Source organism: Lissotriton vulgaris, chromosome 5 (assembly GCF_964263255.1).
Source record: "Lissotriton vulgaris chromosome 5, aLisVul1.2, whole genome shotgun sequence".
NCBI classification, from domain to species: domain Eukaryota; kingdom Metazoa; phylum Chordata; class Amphibia; order Caudata; family Salamandridae; genus Lissotriton; species Lissotriton vulgaris.
The window spans coordinates 77,229,912-77,250,715 of NC_141693.1; the positions used below are offsets into that span (position 1 = coordinate 77,229,912).

A 20,804-nucleotide genomic window follows, 5' to 3' on the forward strand; every position below is an offset into this window, starting at 1 on the left:
CGCACGCAGTGACTACCTCCCCCTCCTCCATACCTACGAGGCAGCGGAGAGCACTGGTGAGCGAGGGGGCCTGGTGGCGGTGGCGGGGCTGTCGTACGGCCTGACGGCGGGGGGCGGATTTTGAGACCTGCTGACCCCTGCCCCCCCCTCCCTTAAGATAAATCCGGCGGCGGGATTCCAGCTTGGCGGTGGCCCCGCGGTGCTCAAAGCTCAGAGACTGAACTGGCCATAAAAATACCGCGCACACCCAGCGCGGCCTACATCAGCCCCGGGGCCCGACACCTTTTTTGCAGCTTTGAGCCCGCTTTCAATTGGGCGGCGTTGTCAGGCCCGCCTTCCCATTGGCCTCGACGGTACTGCTGATTGCAGAGGATTGCCCCCCCCCCCACAGATTCAAGGGGGGGATACTGGGTACAGGGGTCACAAAGGCCTATCCGTCAACGTAACCCGGCGGTGGACACGCAGCAAGGCCAAGTGCGACGCGACTCCCGAGAAGGCCCCTAGACCCATCTTGAGTGGCCATCATGTCTGGTAGGGGGGCCAGGAACCAAAACTCCCAGGCACAACTGGACAAGTGCGCCTATTCGAAGGACTTTCCCCCGCTTCCAGCGGGACAGGGAGCAACAGGGGGTGCCGCAGGGACAGATGCAAAAGTGACCCTGGAAGATATTATGGTGGCGCTTACCAACGTGCAGACCACGGTAGGCTCTATATCCACTGACGTCTCCCTTCTCAGGGCGGACTTTCAAAAAATCACAACTAGAGTCACAGAAGTTGAAAAGACGGCGAAAACCCTGACCACAGACACAGCAGCCTTGCAAAAAACTGTAACACGCCTAGAGGAAGAAAATAAAGTGTTGTTCGACAAGCTGGATAAGCAAGAAGGACTATTGCGACGCAATTACTTGCGCATCCTTGGCATTCCAGAAAGTGAGGGCTGGCAAGCGATGGATCGCTATGTCGAGGACCTCATTAAAACGCGGCTGCAGCCTAAGGGACTATCCACTTTCTTTTCCGTAGAACGGGCACACAGGGTGCCGGGTGGCAGAGACAAGCCAGGAATGCCCCCACGGCCGGTACTAGCCCGCCTGTTCAATTTTCGGGATCGCAACATAATCCTCCAGACAGCACGCGTCTCCCCACAAATTCGCGTGTTAAACTCAGCAATTTCATTTTTCCCAGACTATACGGCTGCGGTGTCCCGACGCCGTCGCAGTTTGGAATGGAATGGATGTGGATTTATAGAGCGCGAATTGCTGCCCGAAGGCGTCCAAGCGCTAGTTTCATTGAAGTGAAGAAGGTGCTGAGGGCTCGTGAGGTGCCTTACTCGATACTATTCCCCGCTAGACTGAGAGTCGTGGCGGAGGGAAAAACTTGTTTTTTTGAGACACCGGGAGAAGCGTATGAATGGCTCGAGGGATGGCGGACGGCAAGCGGCACCCAATGCAGAAACAAGGATCACCACCGCAGGACTAACGATGAAGCGGCAAGCAGTCAAGATCTTTTTCAACAGGAAGACGACCCCTCGCAAAGAGTGGATGCAGACGTCTTGGGCAAGGGATGAACTGAGCCAGTAGGCGGCGCACTTAAAACACTTTTCCCCCACTAATTGAACATTTTGATTATACCGCTCCTGGACGCTGGGCTGGAGCAGACCCTACCAGGAATGGGAGGGTGTACCCTCGCATGTACCTCTCACCCCCTACCACGCAAGTACATGTTCTGGGTTGGCAAGAAGCACTCTGCTGAGTTGGGGTGGCGGGCAGTTGAAAGTCCGTTAGGCAGGGAGGTGGGTGGGCTCCGGGGTTTGGATTCTTCTTGTTTTTTGGTTGTAAATTTGTTTAACATTGACAAGGCAGCATGGTCTCTACAACTTAACTGGTTACGGCTTGATATGGCACACTCGCTACCCCCATTTACATCCAAAACCCTTGATGGCTACAGACACACAACACACTAATCTCGATGGCGTGACCCCCTATGAAGCCAGTGACGCCACTTACACTATTGACGTGGATTGTGCACGGATTGGGCGACGAAATTAAGCGTGGATTGGTGTTAAGGTCCCTAAAGCGACAGGCCCCCACTTTGGCTCTCCTACAGGAGACCCACCTCACAGGTTCGGCATGCAGGGTGATGGATAGATGGGGGTTCAAAATGATAGTGCATTCGGAATTCACCACTGGGTCAAGGGGCACAGGTATTTTAATCCAAAAAAACTCGGTTTTTAGTCCTACACACCAAACACGACGATCAGTGGCGCTTTGCAGCGGTGCATGGTCAATGGGAAGGCAGACTGCTTAATGTGGTGTCGGTCTATATTCCTCCCGCGCTGCACACGGTGGCACTCCCGGCCCTTAGCGAATTTATATTAGCTCTTCCGGAGGCAGACCTGCTCATCGGAGGTGACTTTAATGCGGCAATGGATGTAGGGATGGACCGACACCCAGTGCGGCAGCAACCGTCTGACGTTTCCCGCCTACAGAGTTTTGCAGATGCGTTGGGCCTAATAGATGTGTGGAGACGACGGCACCCAGGGACGAAACAATACACTTTCCAATCCTCTGTTCACAACAGTCTCTCACGCATAGATTATTTTTTGACTTCGGAGTCCTGCCTACCACACATACCTGACGTAGCTATAGGACCTAGGGGGGTATCTAACCACTCACCGATAGTGTTGACTTATGTCTCACAACACACCACCCACAAACGACTATATCCCATCTACCCCGGTTACTTCTGTGTCCCTCAGGTGCGAAAGGAGTTACGCCGGACCACAAAGCATTTCTTTACTGAAAACATAGCCTCAGTTACCTCCGCAACCACCCTCTGGGAGGCATACAAGACAGTATTGCAAGGGCAGGCCATAGCCGCGATCACAGGTCACAAGCGATCCAAACACCAGGACCTGACGACTTTAGAACACGAACTACAATTAGCAGACACCGCACACTTCAATGACCCCACACCCGAAAACGCTCGCATTCTAGATTTAAAACAGCAACAACATAGGGAATATCTAGACTTTCCTGTTTTCAGTTTCTATTTTTGGTAAATTCTGGTGGGGTTTTTTCAGTGATTTCAAGATCTTAAAAAACTGTTTTTATCAGTGTTTACACATTTTCGCGCCACTAAAACAACAGAAAGTGTTTTACCGGTGTTTATGGAACGTTTTGCTTTTATTATTACTTGCCTTCTGCACAGAAAGAACATGGTATATAGACAGTGTACGTATAGTGTATATGAGGTCCAAATAGATTTTTGCTAATTAACCTTATTGTAGTACACCATACAATACTTTTTCAGCGAGTCTTTGGGTTATGTGCGCTCTTTCTTTCTTTCCCATGTAAACTTCTGTGAAAAGGCCTTCTCAGCATTCATAGCCCCTTGGGCTGAGAACCATCAGCTAAGGGACACAGTTGGGCTGACTCTTTCTTTGATGCCACATAAAGCACAAAATGATAAATATGTGTGTTTTAGTTCCTGTGCAAAAGAAAACAGTGCACCAGACTGGACTAAAAAGTCAATAGGATCCCTCATTAACTCTGAAGAATGTAAAGATGCTTTCAGCATACCATCTAACAAGTGGCAAGGTTCTCCTACAGGGAATCACTTCAGCTCGTGTATCAATTTTGACAGGTCATCACACAACTTTTCTATATATGTGGCTGAATCACTGCAAATACAAACAATATCACTCCAATCTTTGTTGAACTCGGAAAGAACCTTTTTTACATGTTTTCCAAAAATCTGGTGTCATGTTTTAACCCCTATCCCAGATGCTTGATGATATATATTTTCTTGTCAATATACCTTGCATTGAATGTTTAAAGCCCGAGGTGTTGGCAATTCACCTACTATCAATACTGACCCACTAGAAACTATTATCTGATGTATCAAGAGTTTTTACCCGTTCTCTGTGGGTAAGTATGATGACACATATTAGGAAATATTGTTATGAAACCAGCCATTTTACCTATCAGTGAAAGAATCCAATGCAGACAAAATATCAAATATGAGTTTGATATTTCCTCATTTTCTACAGTTTATAAAAATAATTAAACCAGACCAGCATGAAACTAAACCCTGCATATTTAGACGAAAGGCCACAAAACTGAAAAAAGTAAAAGGAAGAAGAAACAATATTATAGTGGCATCCCTAAAGAACAAAATTCAAGCAGAATAATGTTAGCCAGTCTTTCTTACTGATAGCTTGCATAACAAAGTTACATTGTATTGACCCCATCAAGAAGAAAAAAATGACTCTTTCACTCTATTTTTCCTTTCTTTGAATGGCATTTAGTTTGTGGCTGTGCATGTGTTTTTTCAGTGTTTATATGTTTTCACCGGTGAGGGCTATTTTTCTTTCAGTGGGGCTTCATCAGTTATTATAGGTTTAAACCTAAAACCCCACAGCCTAGGAATATCTTATGCAAGAGACGAAGGCGTCCCTGGCAGCGACTAGGCACAGGATATACGAAGTGGGCGACAAAGCAGGAAAGCTACTGGCCTGGCTTGACAGGAAAGAACGCTGCTCTAGAACGATTGCATGTTTACAGACGGTGGAGGGCCAGATAGTATCAGAACCCGGCGCCATAGCACATACACTAGCAGAACATTTTCGGGCAATGTACACCTCCTCCTTAGGCGCCACGCTGGCGGACGCAGTGGAACTATTGCAAACCATAGAGATGCAGAGCCTGGACTCGGAAGCTGTGGCAGAGTTGGAGTCGGATCTAACATCAGACGAAATAGGCACGGCCATTAAATCCTTGCAGTCTGGAAAAGCATTAGGACCCAACGGAATGCCAGTGGAACTTTACAAGCGCTTCGCGGAATCCTTTGGCCCGCACCTACTTGCAATGTATAATGATAGTCGTGACCAGGGTATGTTACCGCTTGACCAGAGAACGGCCACGATCGTGGCGATTCTTAAGCCCGGAAAGCCCCCTTCGGAATGCCACTCATATCGTCCCATCTCACTGCTCAATGTGGAAGCTAAGATCCTTGCTAAATTGCTCGCTAATAGGCTGCAAACTCACTTGTAATGTAATGTAAATGTAAATTGATATTTGTATAGCGCACTACTCAAGTTCAAGTTCAGGAATTTGTATAGCGCACTACTCACCCAGAGGGTCTCAAGGCGCTTGGGGGAGGGTGTGCATTATTTATCGAATAGCCAGGTTTTAAGTTCTTTTCTGAAGGAGATGTGGTTCTGTGTAAGGCGGAGGTGAGTGGGTAGAGAATTCCAGGTCTTGGCCGCCAAGTAGGAGAAGGATCTTCCGCCCATGGTGGATCTGTGGATGCGCGGAACTGCGACGAGGGCTTGATTGGAGGATCTTAGTTGGCGGGTGGGTGTGTAAAAGGACAGTCGTGTGTTGAGGCATTCGGGTCCTAGTTTGTAGAGGGCCTTGTGTGCGTGGGTGAGGAGACGGAACGTTATTCTCTTGTTGACGGGAAGCCAGTGGAAGTCTTTCAGGTGACCGGTAATGTGAGCTTGGCGAGGAATGTCCAATATGAGTCTGGCTGAAGCGTTTTGAATGCGTTGGAGTTTTTTCTGTAATTTGGCTGTGATTCCGGCGTAGAGGGTGTTTCCATAGTCCAATCGGCTAGTGACCAGTGCTTGGGTGACAGTCTTTCTTGTTTCGGTGGGGATCCAACGGAAGATTTTTTGAGCATACGAAGTACGTTGAAGCAAGACGGCGTTGACTTGTCTGGTCATCGAGAGGGAGGAGTCTAGGATGAAGCCTAGGTTGCGTGCGTGGTCTGTGGGTATGGGCGCTGAGCCCAGGGCCGATGGCCACCATGAGTCGTCCCAAGCAGAGGGGGATGATCCTAGGATGAGGACTTCCGTTTTGTCTGAGTTAAGTTTTAGGCGGCTGTTTTTCATCCATTCGGCTACTTCTTTCATGCCTTTGTGAAGATTGGTTTTGGCGGTGTTAGGGTCTTTGGTGAGGGAAAGGATCAGCTGGGTGTTTTCAGCGTAAGAGATGATGTTAAGGTTGTGTTGTCGCGCGATGGATGCGAGGGGACTCATGTAAACGTTGAAGAGGGTGGGGCTGAGTGATGATCCTTGTGGTACTCCGCAGATGACTTCGGTGGCCTCTGATTTGAATGAGGGAAGTTGGACTCTTTGGTTCTTCCGGCGAGGAACGAGATGATCCAGTCCAAGGCTTTTCCTTGTATGCTGATGTTGCTGAGGTGTTGTATGAGGGTGCTATGACAGACTGTGTCGAAGGCGGCGGAAAGGTCGAGTAGGATGAGGGCAACAGTTTCTCCGTTGTCCAGTAGTGTTCGGATATCGTCTGTCGCTGCGATAGGGGCAGTTTCGGTACTGTGTTTGGCTCGAAAGCCGGACTGTGAGGTGTCGAGGGAGTTGTTGGATTCAAGGAAGGCGGCGAGCTGGCTATTGACGGCTTTCTCGATGACTTTGGCAGGGAATAGGAGGAGGGAGATGGGGCAGTAGTTTTTAAGTTCAGAGGGGTCTGCTGTGGGTTTCTTCAGGAGGGCGCTGAGTTCTGCGTGTTTCCAGCTATCTGGGAAGGTAGCGGAGTTGAAGGAGCAGTTGATGACATCACGGAGATGGGGTGCGATGATGGAGTCTGCTTTGTTGAAGATGTGTTGGGGACAGGGGTCGGTTGGCGAACCTGAATGGATGGAGTTCATTAGGCGGATGGGGTTTTCAGTGGTGATTGGGTTCCAGGCGCTAAGGTTGTTAGAGGGCGGTTTAGGTTCGGAGGTGGGTGGAGTGGACTGTTCTTTGAAAATGTTCTCAAAACTGTTATGTATGTCGGCAATTTTGTTGTAGAAGAAAGAAGATAACGAATCGCAGAGGTCTTGGGAGGGAGTAATGTCGTTGGAGGCTGCGGTGGGGTTGGTGAATTCTTTGACGATGTTGAATAGTTCCTTGCTGTTATGGGCGTTGTCGAGTCGGTCCTTGAATGCGGATTTCTTGGTGGCTCGGATCAATTGGTGGTGTTTGCGGGTGGCTGTCATGAAGGTGGTCAAGTTGTCCGTGGTTGGGTTTTTTCTCCATGTTTTCTCTAGAGTACGGCATAGTTTCTTGGATTTCTTAAGGTCATCGTTGAACAAGGGGGCCTTTTTGCTGCCCTGTTTGGTTTGGTGGTTTTTCAAGGGTGCTAATTCGTTAACGGTGTGAGTGATCCATTGTTTGAGTTTGGTGGCGGCTTGGTTTGGGTCTGATGAGAGGGTGGGAGGATTTTGGTTTAGCGATGTGAGGAGTTGGTCGGTGGTGATTTTGTTCCAGTTTCTTCGCGGAATAGGTTGTGGGGGGTTGTGGGTCGAGGTAGTTCTGTAGCTGAAGTGAACACAGCTGTGGTCCGTCCAATGGGGAGCTGTAGAGTGATCGAAGGAGATGTGCTTGCTGAAGGTGAAATTGGATCTAGCGTATGTCCGGCTACATGGGTGGGGGTATCAACAAGTTGTTTGAGTCCGAGATTGGCTAGGTTGTCCAGAAGGGTGGTGGTGTTGCTGTCGTTTTTCTTTTCCAGGTGGAAGTTGAGGTCTCCCAGTAGAATGTAGTTCTCGGAGGATGAGGGCATGTGGGCTGATGAAGTCAGTGATGTCTTCGCTGAATTGTTTACGGGTTCCTGGTGGCCTGTAGATGAGGGTTCCTCTGAGTGTGGTCCTGGGGTCGGTGTGGATCTGGAAGTGTTCGGTGGTTGTAAGGTTATCGTCGAAGCTGGTCGTGATTCTGATGGTGTTCTTATGGACGATGGTGATGCCTCCTCCTGTTTGGTTGGTGCGATCTTTTCGGGTGATCTTGTAGGTGTCTGAGATGGCTATGGCGATGTCGGGTGTTGATGATGCGTTCATCCAGGTTTCTGTAAGGAAGGCGATGTCCGGTGAAGCGGTGTCGAGTAGATCCCAGAGTTCAGTGGCGTGTCTGTGGACTGAGCGGGTGTTCAGCAGAATGCACTTCAGGTGGTTGGAGTCGGAGCTGTGTTTGGAGTTACTGGATTTGTTGTGGGTCTTGATGCAGGCGAACTTGCAGGAGTAGCAGGCGAAGGGACCGTGGGTGTGTCCTGGGGCAGCGTCGTAGCATTGAGGTGTTCGTCCGGGGTTAAGGGCTAGGAGGGTGGCGGCGTCATACGTTATGCGGGAGGAGTGCGGTTTGTGGGGGCCAGGGGGTCTGGCGCTGGGCGCGGTCCAGGTGCGGACGGGCGTAGACGGGCTTACCTTTGGCGCACATTCGGCGCGCATGGGGCGCGACCGCTGCGCGTAAATGCTGCGCGGAAAGGCATCTGTCAGATGTGGATAGTGGGAGGGGGAGGAGGAGGGGCGAGGGAGGATCAGCTGGGAGGCAGGGCGGGCTCCCAGGCACAACACCAACAAAATGGCAGAGAAAACGAAACTGCAGACAGGCACAAAGACAAATGAAATATTGAGACAATGTGAGCAAAAGCGCAACAATGAAAGGTTTCCTAATCAATTAATGCAAATATCGCACAAATAGCGTTACACCAGCGTGAATTAAGCACAGTGCTAAAGTCGGCAAAAAGCGCTGAAATAAAATTCTAATTTATGCCAATGCTAATCGCGCTACAGCGTTATGGAGACTGGGGCCAGCAGATTTGAAAAGTAGCAGGACTAGGTAAGGAGCGCAACACAACGATACCAAAGAGAGCAGAGAGCAGGGAGCGTGGGGAGCGACCGCTACCAACAGCGTCGGGACGGTGCGGGACTCACCCGCAAGGGCCTCAAGGCGCTTGTACGAATACCGCTGTGGAACCCATCCTGGCTTTCCCTGTGAGGTGTCCACTCCTAGGCACCCCCAAGGTGGAGGCCAGGCATCCTTAGCGTTGTGGGGGCCGTTGTGGAGATTACGCAAGCTATTGCCCAGAGTTGCAGAGTGGGACTCCATGATTGGAATAGGCACTGAGGCGAGAATTATCAGGTCGGTGGAATTTTTGAGCCCAATACCCGCCGAGGCGGGGAATTGAACCCAGGTCCCGGGCTAGACCTCTGCCTAAGGGTCTGCCGCTCTAACCATTGAGCCACACTTCTTCACTTGCCCGACTTAATTCATCCGGACCAGTCCGGCTTTATGCCCCACAGACACACTGCACTCAATCTTCGACGTCTGCATAATGTATTGGCTCGAAGGGATTTACTAACTGAACCCTCAGCAGTCCTGTCATTGGACGCACGAATGGCGTTCGATATGGTGGAATGGGGATATCTCTTTGCGGTGCTTCGGCGCTTAGGTATCGGCCCAAACTTTTGTGCGTGGGTCCGGCTCCTTTATACGGCCCCAGTGACGCATGTAGCGGCCAACGGTCACCTGTCGGAGACAATACCGTTGACGAGGGGGACCAGGCAGGGATGCCCCTTGTCTCCACTCCTGTTTGCATTGGTGTTGGAGCCCCTGGCGGCTAGGGTCAGGCAAGCCCTGTTAATGCGAGGTATACGTTGGACGGAGGACTGGGAGGACCGCATCTCCGTCTACGCTGATGATATCCTGATATATCTCACAGACCCAGAGAGCTCGTTGCCAGCGCTCCTTGAGATCTGCCGCACTTTCGGACCCATCTCCGGATATACAATCGATTGGTCTAAGTCAGTTCTCCACCCCTTGAGTGGTCCAGTTCCTAGACTCCCCAGGGATTGTCCCTTAAAGCTCGCACGAGACTCCTTTAAATACTTGGGCATTGTCGTTACAACTGACCCGGCCGCATTCCACGACAACAATTTAACCCTACCCCTGGAGCTCCTGCGAAGAGATGTGGTCCATTGGTCAGCTCTACCCCTGACATTACTGGGGAAAGCAGCATTATTTAAAATGATGGCCCTGGCTCGCTTCTTATACGCACTGGAAAATACACCCTTCCCAGTGTCTTTGCGATATTTTAAGCAGGTGGCTGCACTGGTGTCCACGCTCCTTTGGGGTAACAAACCACTGCGTATTGCGCAGACAAAGCTACACCGTAGCTGGTATGATGGCGGTATAGCGCTCCCCAATGTCCAATTTTACTATTGGGCGGCTCATCTTAAGATTATTAACCAATGGCTTCACGTCTCCCACACAGACCCGGCATTCATGGCTGATCGAGCGCAACTCGGGACGGACAATATGTTAGCGGCCCTATACAACTCAAAACGTGCACAGTTGCTAGAAGGACCAACGCGACACACAGTCACATTATGGTACATAGCGCAGGCTCGTCTAGGGTTGAAAGGTGTCATTACCAAACTTACCCCACTCTGGGACTCGAAACTGTTCAGCACACTTCGGAATAGTAAGGGATTCCGGCACTGGGATGCCATTGGTATCTCCACAGTGGGCGACCTCTGGGAAAGGGGAACGGTCATTCCCTTCGATAGACTGCAGCAACAGTACAAACTGGCTCCCACTGAAAGATTTCGGTACCTACAAATCCGCCACGCTCTCATGACACTCCTACTACAGGACACTGAGATACCTGAGGCCTCCCCCCTGGAGGATAGACTCCTTACAGACTTGATGCAACAACGAGCCACATCACTCACGTACCGTAAGTTGCTCAACAACATTCCTGATCCCACGACATTCCTAAAAGGTAAATGGGTCACGAATATTCAAGACAAGAACGAGACAGAATGGCAGGAGGCCCTGGCCTCGCCGCGAGAGGTGGGAATCCCAGCTAGACTCAGGTTGGTGCAACTAAAAAATCTTCACCGTTCCTACCTCACTAGGCCTACACTTCATAAAATTGGCAGAACACAACACCCATACTGTTTACGCGGATGCGGGGAGGAGGGTACTTTTTCCCATACTGTTTGGGACTGTCCATGTATAGTGGATTATTGGCGCAAAGTCCTTCGTACGATATCCCAGACCCTACACGTCTCTTTACTACCTGAGCCGAGAAGATGCCTCCTTAACATATGGGAACCAAATGATCTGACGAGACATGGTCAAACTTGGGCGACACTGGGCTTCATGGTTGCAAAACGTAACATAGCACAAAAATGGGGAGCCACTGACCGACCATTATTGGAGTCTTGGCGTAAGGACATAGATGTCACAATGATCACGGAAAGAACAGTATATGTAAACAGGAACTGCCCTGGGAAGTGGACAAAAGTATGGGCGGCCTGGAACACTTATAGAGGGGACATATGCGAGCCTATTGCTGATCTAGATCATGATGACTCTGATGATGATGAATCCGGGGATGATTAAGCGGGTGGGGTTTGGGTTGTTGTATCTTGGATTATTAATACTTACCAGAAATGAGAGTGTGCAGTGGTATAGTCATTGTCGGATTGTTGTATTGAAGATGATATGGACCTTTTTATATATGAAGACAGCTGCTCCTTTCCATGTTGTAAAACCAATAAAAACATGTTTTTTAAAAAAAATTGTGTTGGTCACATATTTATTGAATAGTACACATGCCTATTCAAGGCTAAATTGTTATTAAAAACCCCTAAAATAGAGAATGAAAAAGTTGGAAAAAATTTAGCAACACTAAGCGAACACATTAGGCAATAAGATAAGTGTATAGACACAAGACATACTCAGCGATAATGAATTGCATAAAAGTGTATATATGTATATAATCTTATTTTCAATCTTATCTTATTTTCATTAATTTCAATATTGAGATTGTATAGAAGAATATATGTCCTCTTTAATTCGAGATTAATAGAAATGTGACCAAGTAATAATAATAGCTGTGAGTTTGCCCATACAGGACTTAATTATTTCCGAAAATCCATGCATTTTGAATGAATTATGTTGGTATTCAGTGCCTTTTTAACTGATAGTAATGAGTGAGTGCATCATTGATGTCATTGAATCTAGAGGGAATGACGTAATTTGACGACCATGTTTCTGTTGTTGAACTTTATTTATAATTTGAACACATCAATTGCATGGTTACAGTTCGAAGAATGCGCTACGCCGAAACGCGTCCTGTAGTGTGGTGAATAAACCACAATTGCTACAACCGATGAGTGCGGTCTGGTCTTTTACGAGGCAGTAAAGGAATTGGAGCGAACAAACATATCTATTTATCTAACTATCTATCTCCGGGATCGCGCAAGGGACTGCAAGCCCCGCATCGGCCTATAACGGTCAGCGACCGGCGCAGAGGTAAATGGAGTGTGGTGTGTACCCCCACGGCCCATTGGTCCTAGATTCCCTGCCTCTGTTCTGCCACAGCCGTCTGGGGCCCGGAGGGTGTGGGGGCGAGCTCCTGTCGGGTAGGCAGAAACTAGCAGCCTTAGACTGATGGGAGCTCTACTCGCACCCCCCTCCCCCCCCTCAACATGCACTGGCTTCGCAGCCATACTAGGCTGTGGCAGAAAACGAGCCATATAGGTCCCACTAGTCGGTACAGGGATTACCATTAATGCGCTGTTCAATAGTAGCTCCAAGCTTACAAAATCACGAGCTGGCTCCCAAACCAACTCCACAACAACCCTTCCTGGCTGCCCCACATAGGAGCCCAGAATTCATGTCCCACCCTTGGCCATTAACCCTTCCACCGGCCCATGAAGATAAAGCCTCAGCCCGTGCATTCTACACCTAAGTGATGAAATCTAGGACAATTCCCCTAACAAGAACAAGCAAGAAGAGCCTCTCTCGAGGAGGGCCAAGGAAAATACTAAAGAAGCAGCAGAAAAATGCCAGAGCCCTCGAGTTGCCTTCCTACAAATAACTCCAAATCAAATATCACAAGCTAACAACGATATAGCTCGGACCTACCCAATTTTTGCCAAACGTCTGTCCCAAACAAACCAATATTACCAGTACCAACTACACCCGATGTAAAAGATGTGACGGGCACTTCATCTTACCCAATTCTGAACGCGGTAATTGTACAGCCTAAAAGGCCAGGCAACTAACACGAAGCCTGAGCAAACCATTCAATCATGCCTGTCCAGGGAACAAAATCCAACTACCAGGACACCCATTACTCGGGGTCCATCATCTCTGGCCTACCATTCCAAGGCCCCACTCTCAGCCCAGAAATAAGTTATCAAGACGTCTGTTTGAATCCCACCTCAAGTTTTGCTCAGACTGGACCAAGAGCTGCACTCATGGAGAATCAAGCCAGCAAACCTACTCACGAGGTAATCTTCACCCCCAGATATTGCATCGAGGGCCACTATATCTTTTTAAATGGGGAATATACTTGGTTTATTTAAGCATATACCCACATTGGCCCAAATACAATCTGACGAACTAGCCTGGGTCAAGTTCCTGAGCCTACCTGGCAGTACTCATGGGGAATCGACCTCGATCGGACTGAACCACAATATTTGGGAAGGGGTAATGCCAGAAGAGATATCGGTCATGGTGGAATGGGGCATAGACACCGCACTCCCCGCACCAGAGAAATATCTTTACATGTTTAAAGTACTCCTGCCAACGAACGTAGTGTACTCTGTTCTAAGGGAAACGTCTGGCAGCGATCCAGGGAACAATTTGACAGCAAAGCGAACATCCTACAACGCATACAGGATAACAAGCAAACTTGATTATAGGACAGTTCTCCCATGAGCCGATGCAAACTCTTGGACAGTGCAATCTGACCCGATATGAAGGCCTGCTCTCACGACGGCAACATTAAAATCACAAAGGCTGACTGCAACTAGATCAGCACCAGAACTCTTGGGATCAACTCGCAACTATCAATCATATGCTAGAACGTAGCTGGTCTTAAAAAGCTTCTCAGTACAAACTCGGCAAATAAATACCCTCAAAAAATGACATCCTTTGTTTACCAGAGACCTGGGCTACTGAACCTTTAATTCTTCTAGGTTTACATGAACTTCACACCGCAGCCATAAAACGCAATAGCTTTGGGCAAGCATCTGGCTGCCTTTCATAACCAAGCTCACAGGATAGACTACTTCAATTGCAACCAACACCACATACCTGCAAGCAGCCCTCATCAGTGGGCTAAATAGCAACAACAACTCATTCTGTCTACTGTTAATTAACTGTTATGATAACCCTGCCACTCATCAAAAAAAGAAAACCAGCATTGTCAACAAAAATGGATCCCTTATTAAACAAATACGTTTCACGTTTCCCAGTTATTGTCAGTGACCTGAATACTCCGGAGCTGGGGAACCCGCAAACCCACCCCCTATCTTCCATAGAGTCTGCCCTCTTGCAGGGCCTCTTTCAAAGGTGCAGCCTGGGCTCGTGCATGCCATTAAAGCGGTTGAGCATCCCCTCTGGTTCCCACTCAACTAGTCCACAATTGATTACATTGTCATTTCAGATCGCTTGCTCCAGAGTCCAATTCAACAGCAATATGTACCGTCCACCTCCCAGGGCACTGGGAAGCACTCCTAAAACAAGCCCTATGGGGTGGCTCTAGAATCATCCAGACGCAGGCCACCCACGTACAACCACTAACCTACATATCAAACCAAGGGAATTATACCTTCTCAAACGTAGCCTTTCAAAGGTCCTGAAGGCAAGGAAAAAAGGGAACAAAAACTTGCGCACACACACAATCGCCCTTCCCGCAGAGCACAGTAAGAAAGTTTGTCAGATAAGATCGTAGAAGACTGAGTCCGAATGGCTGGAAATATTCACTCTCCTCAAAGAAAGGGAACACATTCAACTTTGGAAATACATCAACCAACACAGTATCACCGGTCAGTCAAAAGAGATTGGAGTGGCAGGCGACGAGTGGGTTAAGTACGCAAAACAGCTATACTTTAACTTTCAGAATACATCATACACCAACCCACAACAATCTTCTTTAGTAACACGCCATGGTCCCCAAAACACCTAACATTGCTGAGTTAACTGATTTAATCAAACAAATAATGACCGATAGAGCCCCAGGACCTAACGGGGTCCGTGTTCAAAGCCTCGCATGAGTACTGATTGGGACAGCTTACACCATTCTTCAAGCACGCCTACGCCACCTTAATAATTCCATCGTCATGGAAAGGTTCCATCCTCTTCCCAATTTACAAAAAAGGGGACTACACGAAACCGGGAAACAATCGCCTCATTGCTTTATCAGACCTAGAAGCTAAAGCGTATGCAAGAATACTACTGAAAGAACTAGAAGCCTGGGTAAATGATAACATCCTTCCCCTCTTTCAGTCAAGATTAAGGCCCAAAGGTTCTACCACGGATAACATCCTAGCACTTGGTTACCTGGCATATGAAGCAACACACAACCGACTCAACCATCTCTCTTTTGCGGTTTTGGGGACTACAGCTTGACTGGGTGGATCGAGGAAAACTGGGGGAAAATTTAGACTCCTGGGGTATCCCCAGACAGTTACTAAACGCAATAACTGCACTACATCAGGGAACCTGGGTCCACATAAAGACCAGCTAATCTACTGCAACAGCAAAGGTGCTAACCAACAATGGTCTGAAACAAAAGGCTGTTCCTCCCTCCCCCCCGAACACACCCTATATTTTTATCTTTATACAACAGACCTGGGCAAAGCCTAGGAAAGTGCATGTCTAGTAACATCGAAGTTGGGGATAATGTGGCTACAAATTCTTCAGTATGCCGATGGCATCGCAATAATGGACCATATGCAGACCGGCCTACAGAAAGCCCTTAATGCACTCCACAGGTACAATCAAAAGAACAATCTCATAGCGAACCAGGAGCAGACCAAGATACTCCTCTTTGAGAAGTACCCTTGAAAGAAAACTGCCCAATGGCGCCTAGGTGATAAGCAAATTAAAACATGCACGAGTTACAACTATCTTGGAGTCGGGCTAGCAGACAGGGTAAAACCAGTGGTCCATCTCAAGCATCTAATAAGCAAGGGGGTCGGCATCATTTACAGTTTAAAATGTTTAAACCAGCAGCTACATAATCAAACCGCAGAACCCATCCTGAAAGTCTTGAGACAAACTCTTCCCCTCCCTTTTCCTGGCGCATTCAACTGGTTCCTCATGTATTTCCATATTTCTGCTTACAAGAAGGTTCCAATGCTCCCCCGACAGGCCAGGAGAGCCAGAGTGAGACTGGTGCTGGAACTCACTTGTCTGGATCTCATGTTTAGGGGACACAATAAAATATTACACCAGCTCTCTGCATGCCTCCCCACCTTCATTGAAAGCTCAAATCAAAACAATCTTCGAAGAAGTTTACTTGAAATAGAAGTTAAAAACTTGCTAATCTAGGACATCCCGGTCACAGCCTGGAAAAAGTCAGTGAATGCACAGGTTAAGAACATTTCATTTAAAAGGGACCTGGAAAGCTTAAGCCTCCAGCCTAATTTCTCTAAACTGGTTGCCTCTTATATCCTGGGGAAACCTCTCCCTTATTTTGAGCAAGCCTTGACAGTTCAAGTTCAGAAGAGAATCTCATACATGAGACTTCTTACACTACTTATCGTGGACTTTTATCGTGGGCTCAGCAGGACAACTCAATCGCTTGTCGTCTATGTAGATACCAAAGCAAATCCTGCCTTCACTTACTGTGCTGTTGTCCAAAGATGGCTAGTGAGGGACATCACTTGGTAATCCCAGTTTGCAGGGCGCATGGCCTTAGACACTGCAGAGAAGTCTCAGACCTGTGTTTCTCTGCCAACACAGCAAAAACCAAGGCCAGACTAAGGAAATTCACGGACGCCATTTGGGTTGTTCTTACAAATACTACAAAAACTACCAGCAGCAACTAGCTGGCCACCAAGCCAGAGCTACAATGATTTAATGGCCTGCATAGCAAAGAAGGAAACTCAACCGACCAAGACTAGAAGACAAACCGTGCACGTCGGATTAGCCAACTCGCGCATCCCGAGTCAAGGAAAATACCTGCAAACGTTGTGTTGAACCGTTTTTACACACAATTAATGCTGGGACAGTTAACACAAAGGTTGTAAGTAACCTATCACTATAAAGGAACATTAATCTACTGGGTTAAAGGACCCGCTCGTATGAGAAAATTTGGTCCATAGATGCAGTTGTTTTCCCTATGCACTAGCACTTTAGATTCAGCCTGGACTGCTGCTTTTACGATTTCATAGATTTTAGCTATCCCAGATATCTGACCTAGAACATGCACGTTGGCTACGAACTTAAAATCTTAATTTTATCCTCTTTTTTCTTCTTTTATTTTTCTTACCCGATACTTGAAAATGAAGCATATTGTAATGATTTTAACTAATTGAACAATAAAGAACCACTTAGGTACTGGCTAGTACAGTGTGCCTTGGTGTAGCGTTATCACTCTGTACCATCTAATGCAGTGTACTCACTAGTACATTATACCATAAAGTAGCTATGTACCATCTTATGCAGTGTACTGACTAGTTCTGTATATCTTATAGTATAGCTGTTACTTTGTACCATCTAATACTGTGTACTGACTAGTGCAGTATACCTTCAAGTGGCTCTGTTATGATATGTTAGGTAATTTTAAAGAGCGCATAGCTGCCCCAGCAAAGGAGCATCCCAGCCCTAAAAGCAACAAAAGGCAACTGACAGCAAAAATTGTTTTTAAAAAGAGTGAAGACTGATAAGCTAAAAAAAATAAAATCAACTGGTAAACAGAACGGGAGAGAACTGCAAGAGAGGTCTACCGTGAAGGGAAAAGATGAGTCTTAAGATCCTCATGGAAAGCCAGATAATAGTCTATGCTTCTGATTGCTCAGGGAGAAGACGTTCCAGTGTTTAGCTGCCCATGAGCGAAAGAACACCCACCGGCGCAAACTCTATTAACCCCGGGAACAACTACCAGGTGTTGGTCCATCGAGCGTAGATGGCGGGTGGAGGTGTAGGAGGAGAGCAAGCCAGCTAGGATGCCAGGGGAGGAAGAATTCAAAGTCCTGAAAGCAGTACAAGGGGACTTAAACTCCATGCATCTAGCCACTGGCAACCAGTGTAATCTGCGCATAGCACTAGAAGTAGTAGGCATGCAAGACGAGTTCTAGCGGCTGCTTTTTGGACCCTCTGCAGTCTCGTAATCTCTTGTTAGCCCCCAAGTAGAGTGACTCTGTACAATCTAATATAGTGTACTGACTATTCTATGATACATTCCAGTAGCTCTGTCAATCTGTACCATATAATAGTGTATGGACTAGTACGGTATACAGTGTAGTAGCTCTGTCACACCTTACCATCTAATGCAGTGTACTGACTTGTACAGCAGACCTTCTAGTAGCTCTGTCACTCTGCACCATTAAATGCAGTTTACTGACAAGTACAAGATACGTTCTAGTATCTGTTACTCTGTGCCATCTCATGCAGTGTACTGACTAGTACAGTATACCTTCCATTAGCTCTCTTACTCTGTACCATCTGATACAGTGTACTGTGTAGTACAGTGCCCTATCTGCTGCAGTGTTTGTGTAGTACAGTGTACAGTCTAGAACTGTCTCTCGTAGTGTTGAACACTGCATGGTGCAGTGTAGTGTGTAGGAGAATGTCCTGTCTATGTAGTGCTGTTTGGTGTAGTATGCGCTTTAGATAAATGTACGCTTTAGTGAAGTGAACAGTCTAGTGCAGTACGCTCTCTAGCACCGCTTGCTCCTTCCTGATGTGGCTTATATTAATCATATGTAAAACAGAAAGCTGTAATTACAGCCTTTTTTCTGTCTAATCTCTAATTATGAATCTTTTCTCCGCAGTGATGGTGACTCTGGATCCTGACACAGCTTATCAACAGCTCTTCCTGTCTGAGGAGCGGAGACGTGTGAGATTCAGAAGCACAACACAGCCTGCGCTAGACACCCCCAAGAGATTCACCTACTACCAGTGTGTGCTGGGGAGCGAGGGGTTCACCTCCGGCAGACATTACTGGGAGGTGCAGCTGCTGCAGGAGGGAGGAGGGTGGCATGCGGGGGTCGCCGTAGAGTCTGTGAACAGGAAGGGGTTCTTCAAACCGTTTCCTGAGGCGGGAGTCTGGGCTGTGCTGGTGCGTAATGGTCAGTACAAGGCTCTCACCACTCCAGAGACCTCTCTATCCCCTTCTAGGAAGCCCCAGAAGCTGGGAGTGTTTCTGGACTACGAGGGGGGGCGGCTGTCCCTGTACAATGCTGACTCCATGGAGTGTCTCTACACCTTCCCGCAGGCCAGCTTCACAGAAAGGCTTTTCCCGTACTTCTGTCTTTGGAGAAAAACTGAGCTTAGGCTACTGTGAGCTGCAGGGAGCTTCAGCCTCTCATCCTTCCCTCATGCCCCCTTCTGCAGTGATAACATGTGACCAGGAGCACAGAGACCCTTATAAAAATAAGTTTCCCTTTGGGGATCAGTCTCTTGGGAGAGGGTAGTAATTCTAGTGTCTGGAAAAAAAGGTTTCTTTCATGTAGATTTATTAATGCATAGATGTCAGCCAACCCCGATGTGAAGAGCCCACACCTCAACTGTCGATCCCTAGTTTAAACACCAACTTACCGAAGAATCTTCTTCACAATTGTGGTATTTTAGTTACCAACACCTTGGTAACATGATGCCACATGTTCTATAATGGAATTGGGGTGTGGGTGCAACAATTGGAAGGTTGTTAGTTTGTGTGAAGGCTCCATACAGCTGCTCCTAATAAATGCCTATCACCCCAATGCCTGCTTGTGTCCTCTTCTACAAGCTGGCGATGTCTGGGAGCCTGTAATTTCATTCGTATTCTGGATGCCTGCAGCATTGAGCGTTGGGAGCAAGCAGTATTGAGACATTGCGGGTTTCAGAAAAGAGGACCCTTCCGTGCGTTCCAGTAGTGAATGTCCTTGGCATAGTGTAGCAGGACGGCTACAAGCAGGGAAAGTTCACATGCTGCATAATTGAAGGAGTGCAGGTCTGGCGTGAAGGCTCGTGCAGCTAAACTGTGCATGCTCAGTGCACGTGACGCTGAACTGCTGCCCCCGTAGTGCAGTTTGCGGGCGAGTCAATGACGCACGTGCTGCGTGCGCACGCACGGTCCATTAATGCATCATGATCTTGGGAAGGCCTGATGCTGAGGAGGCGGCGGCGGCCGCTGAATCCTGAGTAAAGAAGTGTGCATCATCACTGATTCGCACTTTGTGAACTACAAGCGGCATGTTTTGAAAAGGGTGTGCACTTTGTCGGTGATTCGCACACTATGGGGCTGAGAGAGGTATGCTAAAGTGCGCGTCACAGTGATTCGTACACCTAATGACTGCATAATTACAGTGCCATATTTATATTCCAGCATACGGCTAGTGCACATCCACGGTGACGTGCACACCTTATTATGTTATATGCTAACTGGTTTACATATAATAACTGGATTTTTTGAGTCTTTGGGTAACATTAGCCCTCTCATTCCTCAGCTCTGCTATGTTATTAGGTAGTAGTAAGTGTCTGGCTGGGAATCACTTTGCAGGTTACACGGCAGAAGTATTTTGGTGTATTTAGTTGTAGGCTGGCATTTCTTGCTCCTAATAAATACCTATCACCAATACCTGCATGTGTCATCTATTGCCATGACAACCAGAAGCCTCTTGTGAAACCGACCCCTACATATCTTTCCCTATACACTTTTTTATACAAGCCTAGAAAATGTGTGCCATGTGAACCACACACCAAACATAAGATGACATGTAAGATATGATAAAGTCTCTGCAGAATTCAAAAATGTGTATTTCTTTCACACCTGGAGCTTTGACATTAATCAGTCACATTGCGCTGCATCGAGAAGTACCTACTAAAAGTTATTGTTTGTATACATGACCTTGGAGACCATTCCTGCCCCTGTGACAGTGCTATTATTAGTGAACTAAGGGACAAGACAGTTGTCAAATGAACCCTGTGTGTAACCCAGATTCAGGGCAACTATAGGACAGTGCGACCGGTGCAGCCGCACCTGCGATGACCCGAGAGAGGCGTTGTGTTCAGA

The 20,804-nt window shown here is 47.7% G+C and overlaps 1 protein-coding gene across 1 annotated transcript in view; it reads left to right on the forward strand.

Moving 5' to 3' along the window:
- The window catches only part of LOC147710237 (E3 ubiquitin-protein ligase TRIM39-like), a 192,891-nt gene extending 172,402 nt beyond the window's left edge, over positions 1 to 20,489 (forward strand). The window contains exon 6 of the mRNA XM_086920910.1: positions 18,583 to 20,489. Coding sequence (XP_086777036.1) covers positions 18,583 to 19,094 — 512 coding nt within the window. The 3' untranslated portion in view covers positions 19,095 to 20,489. The remainder of the gene's footprint in view (positions 1 to 18,582) is intronic.
- The last annotated feature ends 315 nt before the right edge of the window (positions 20,490 to 20,804 follow it).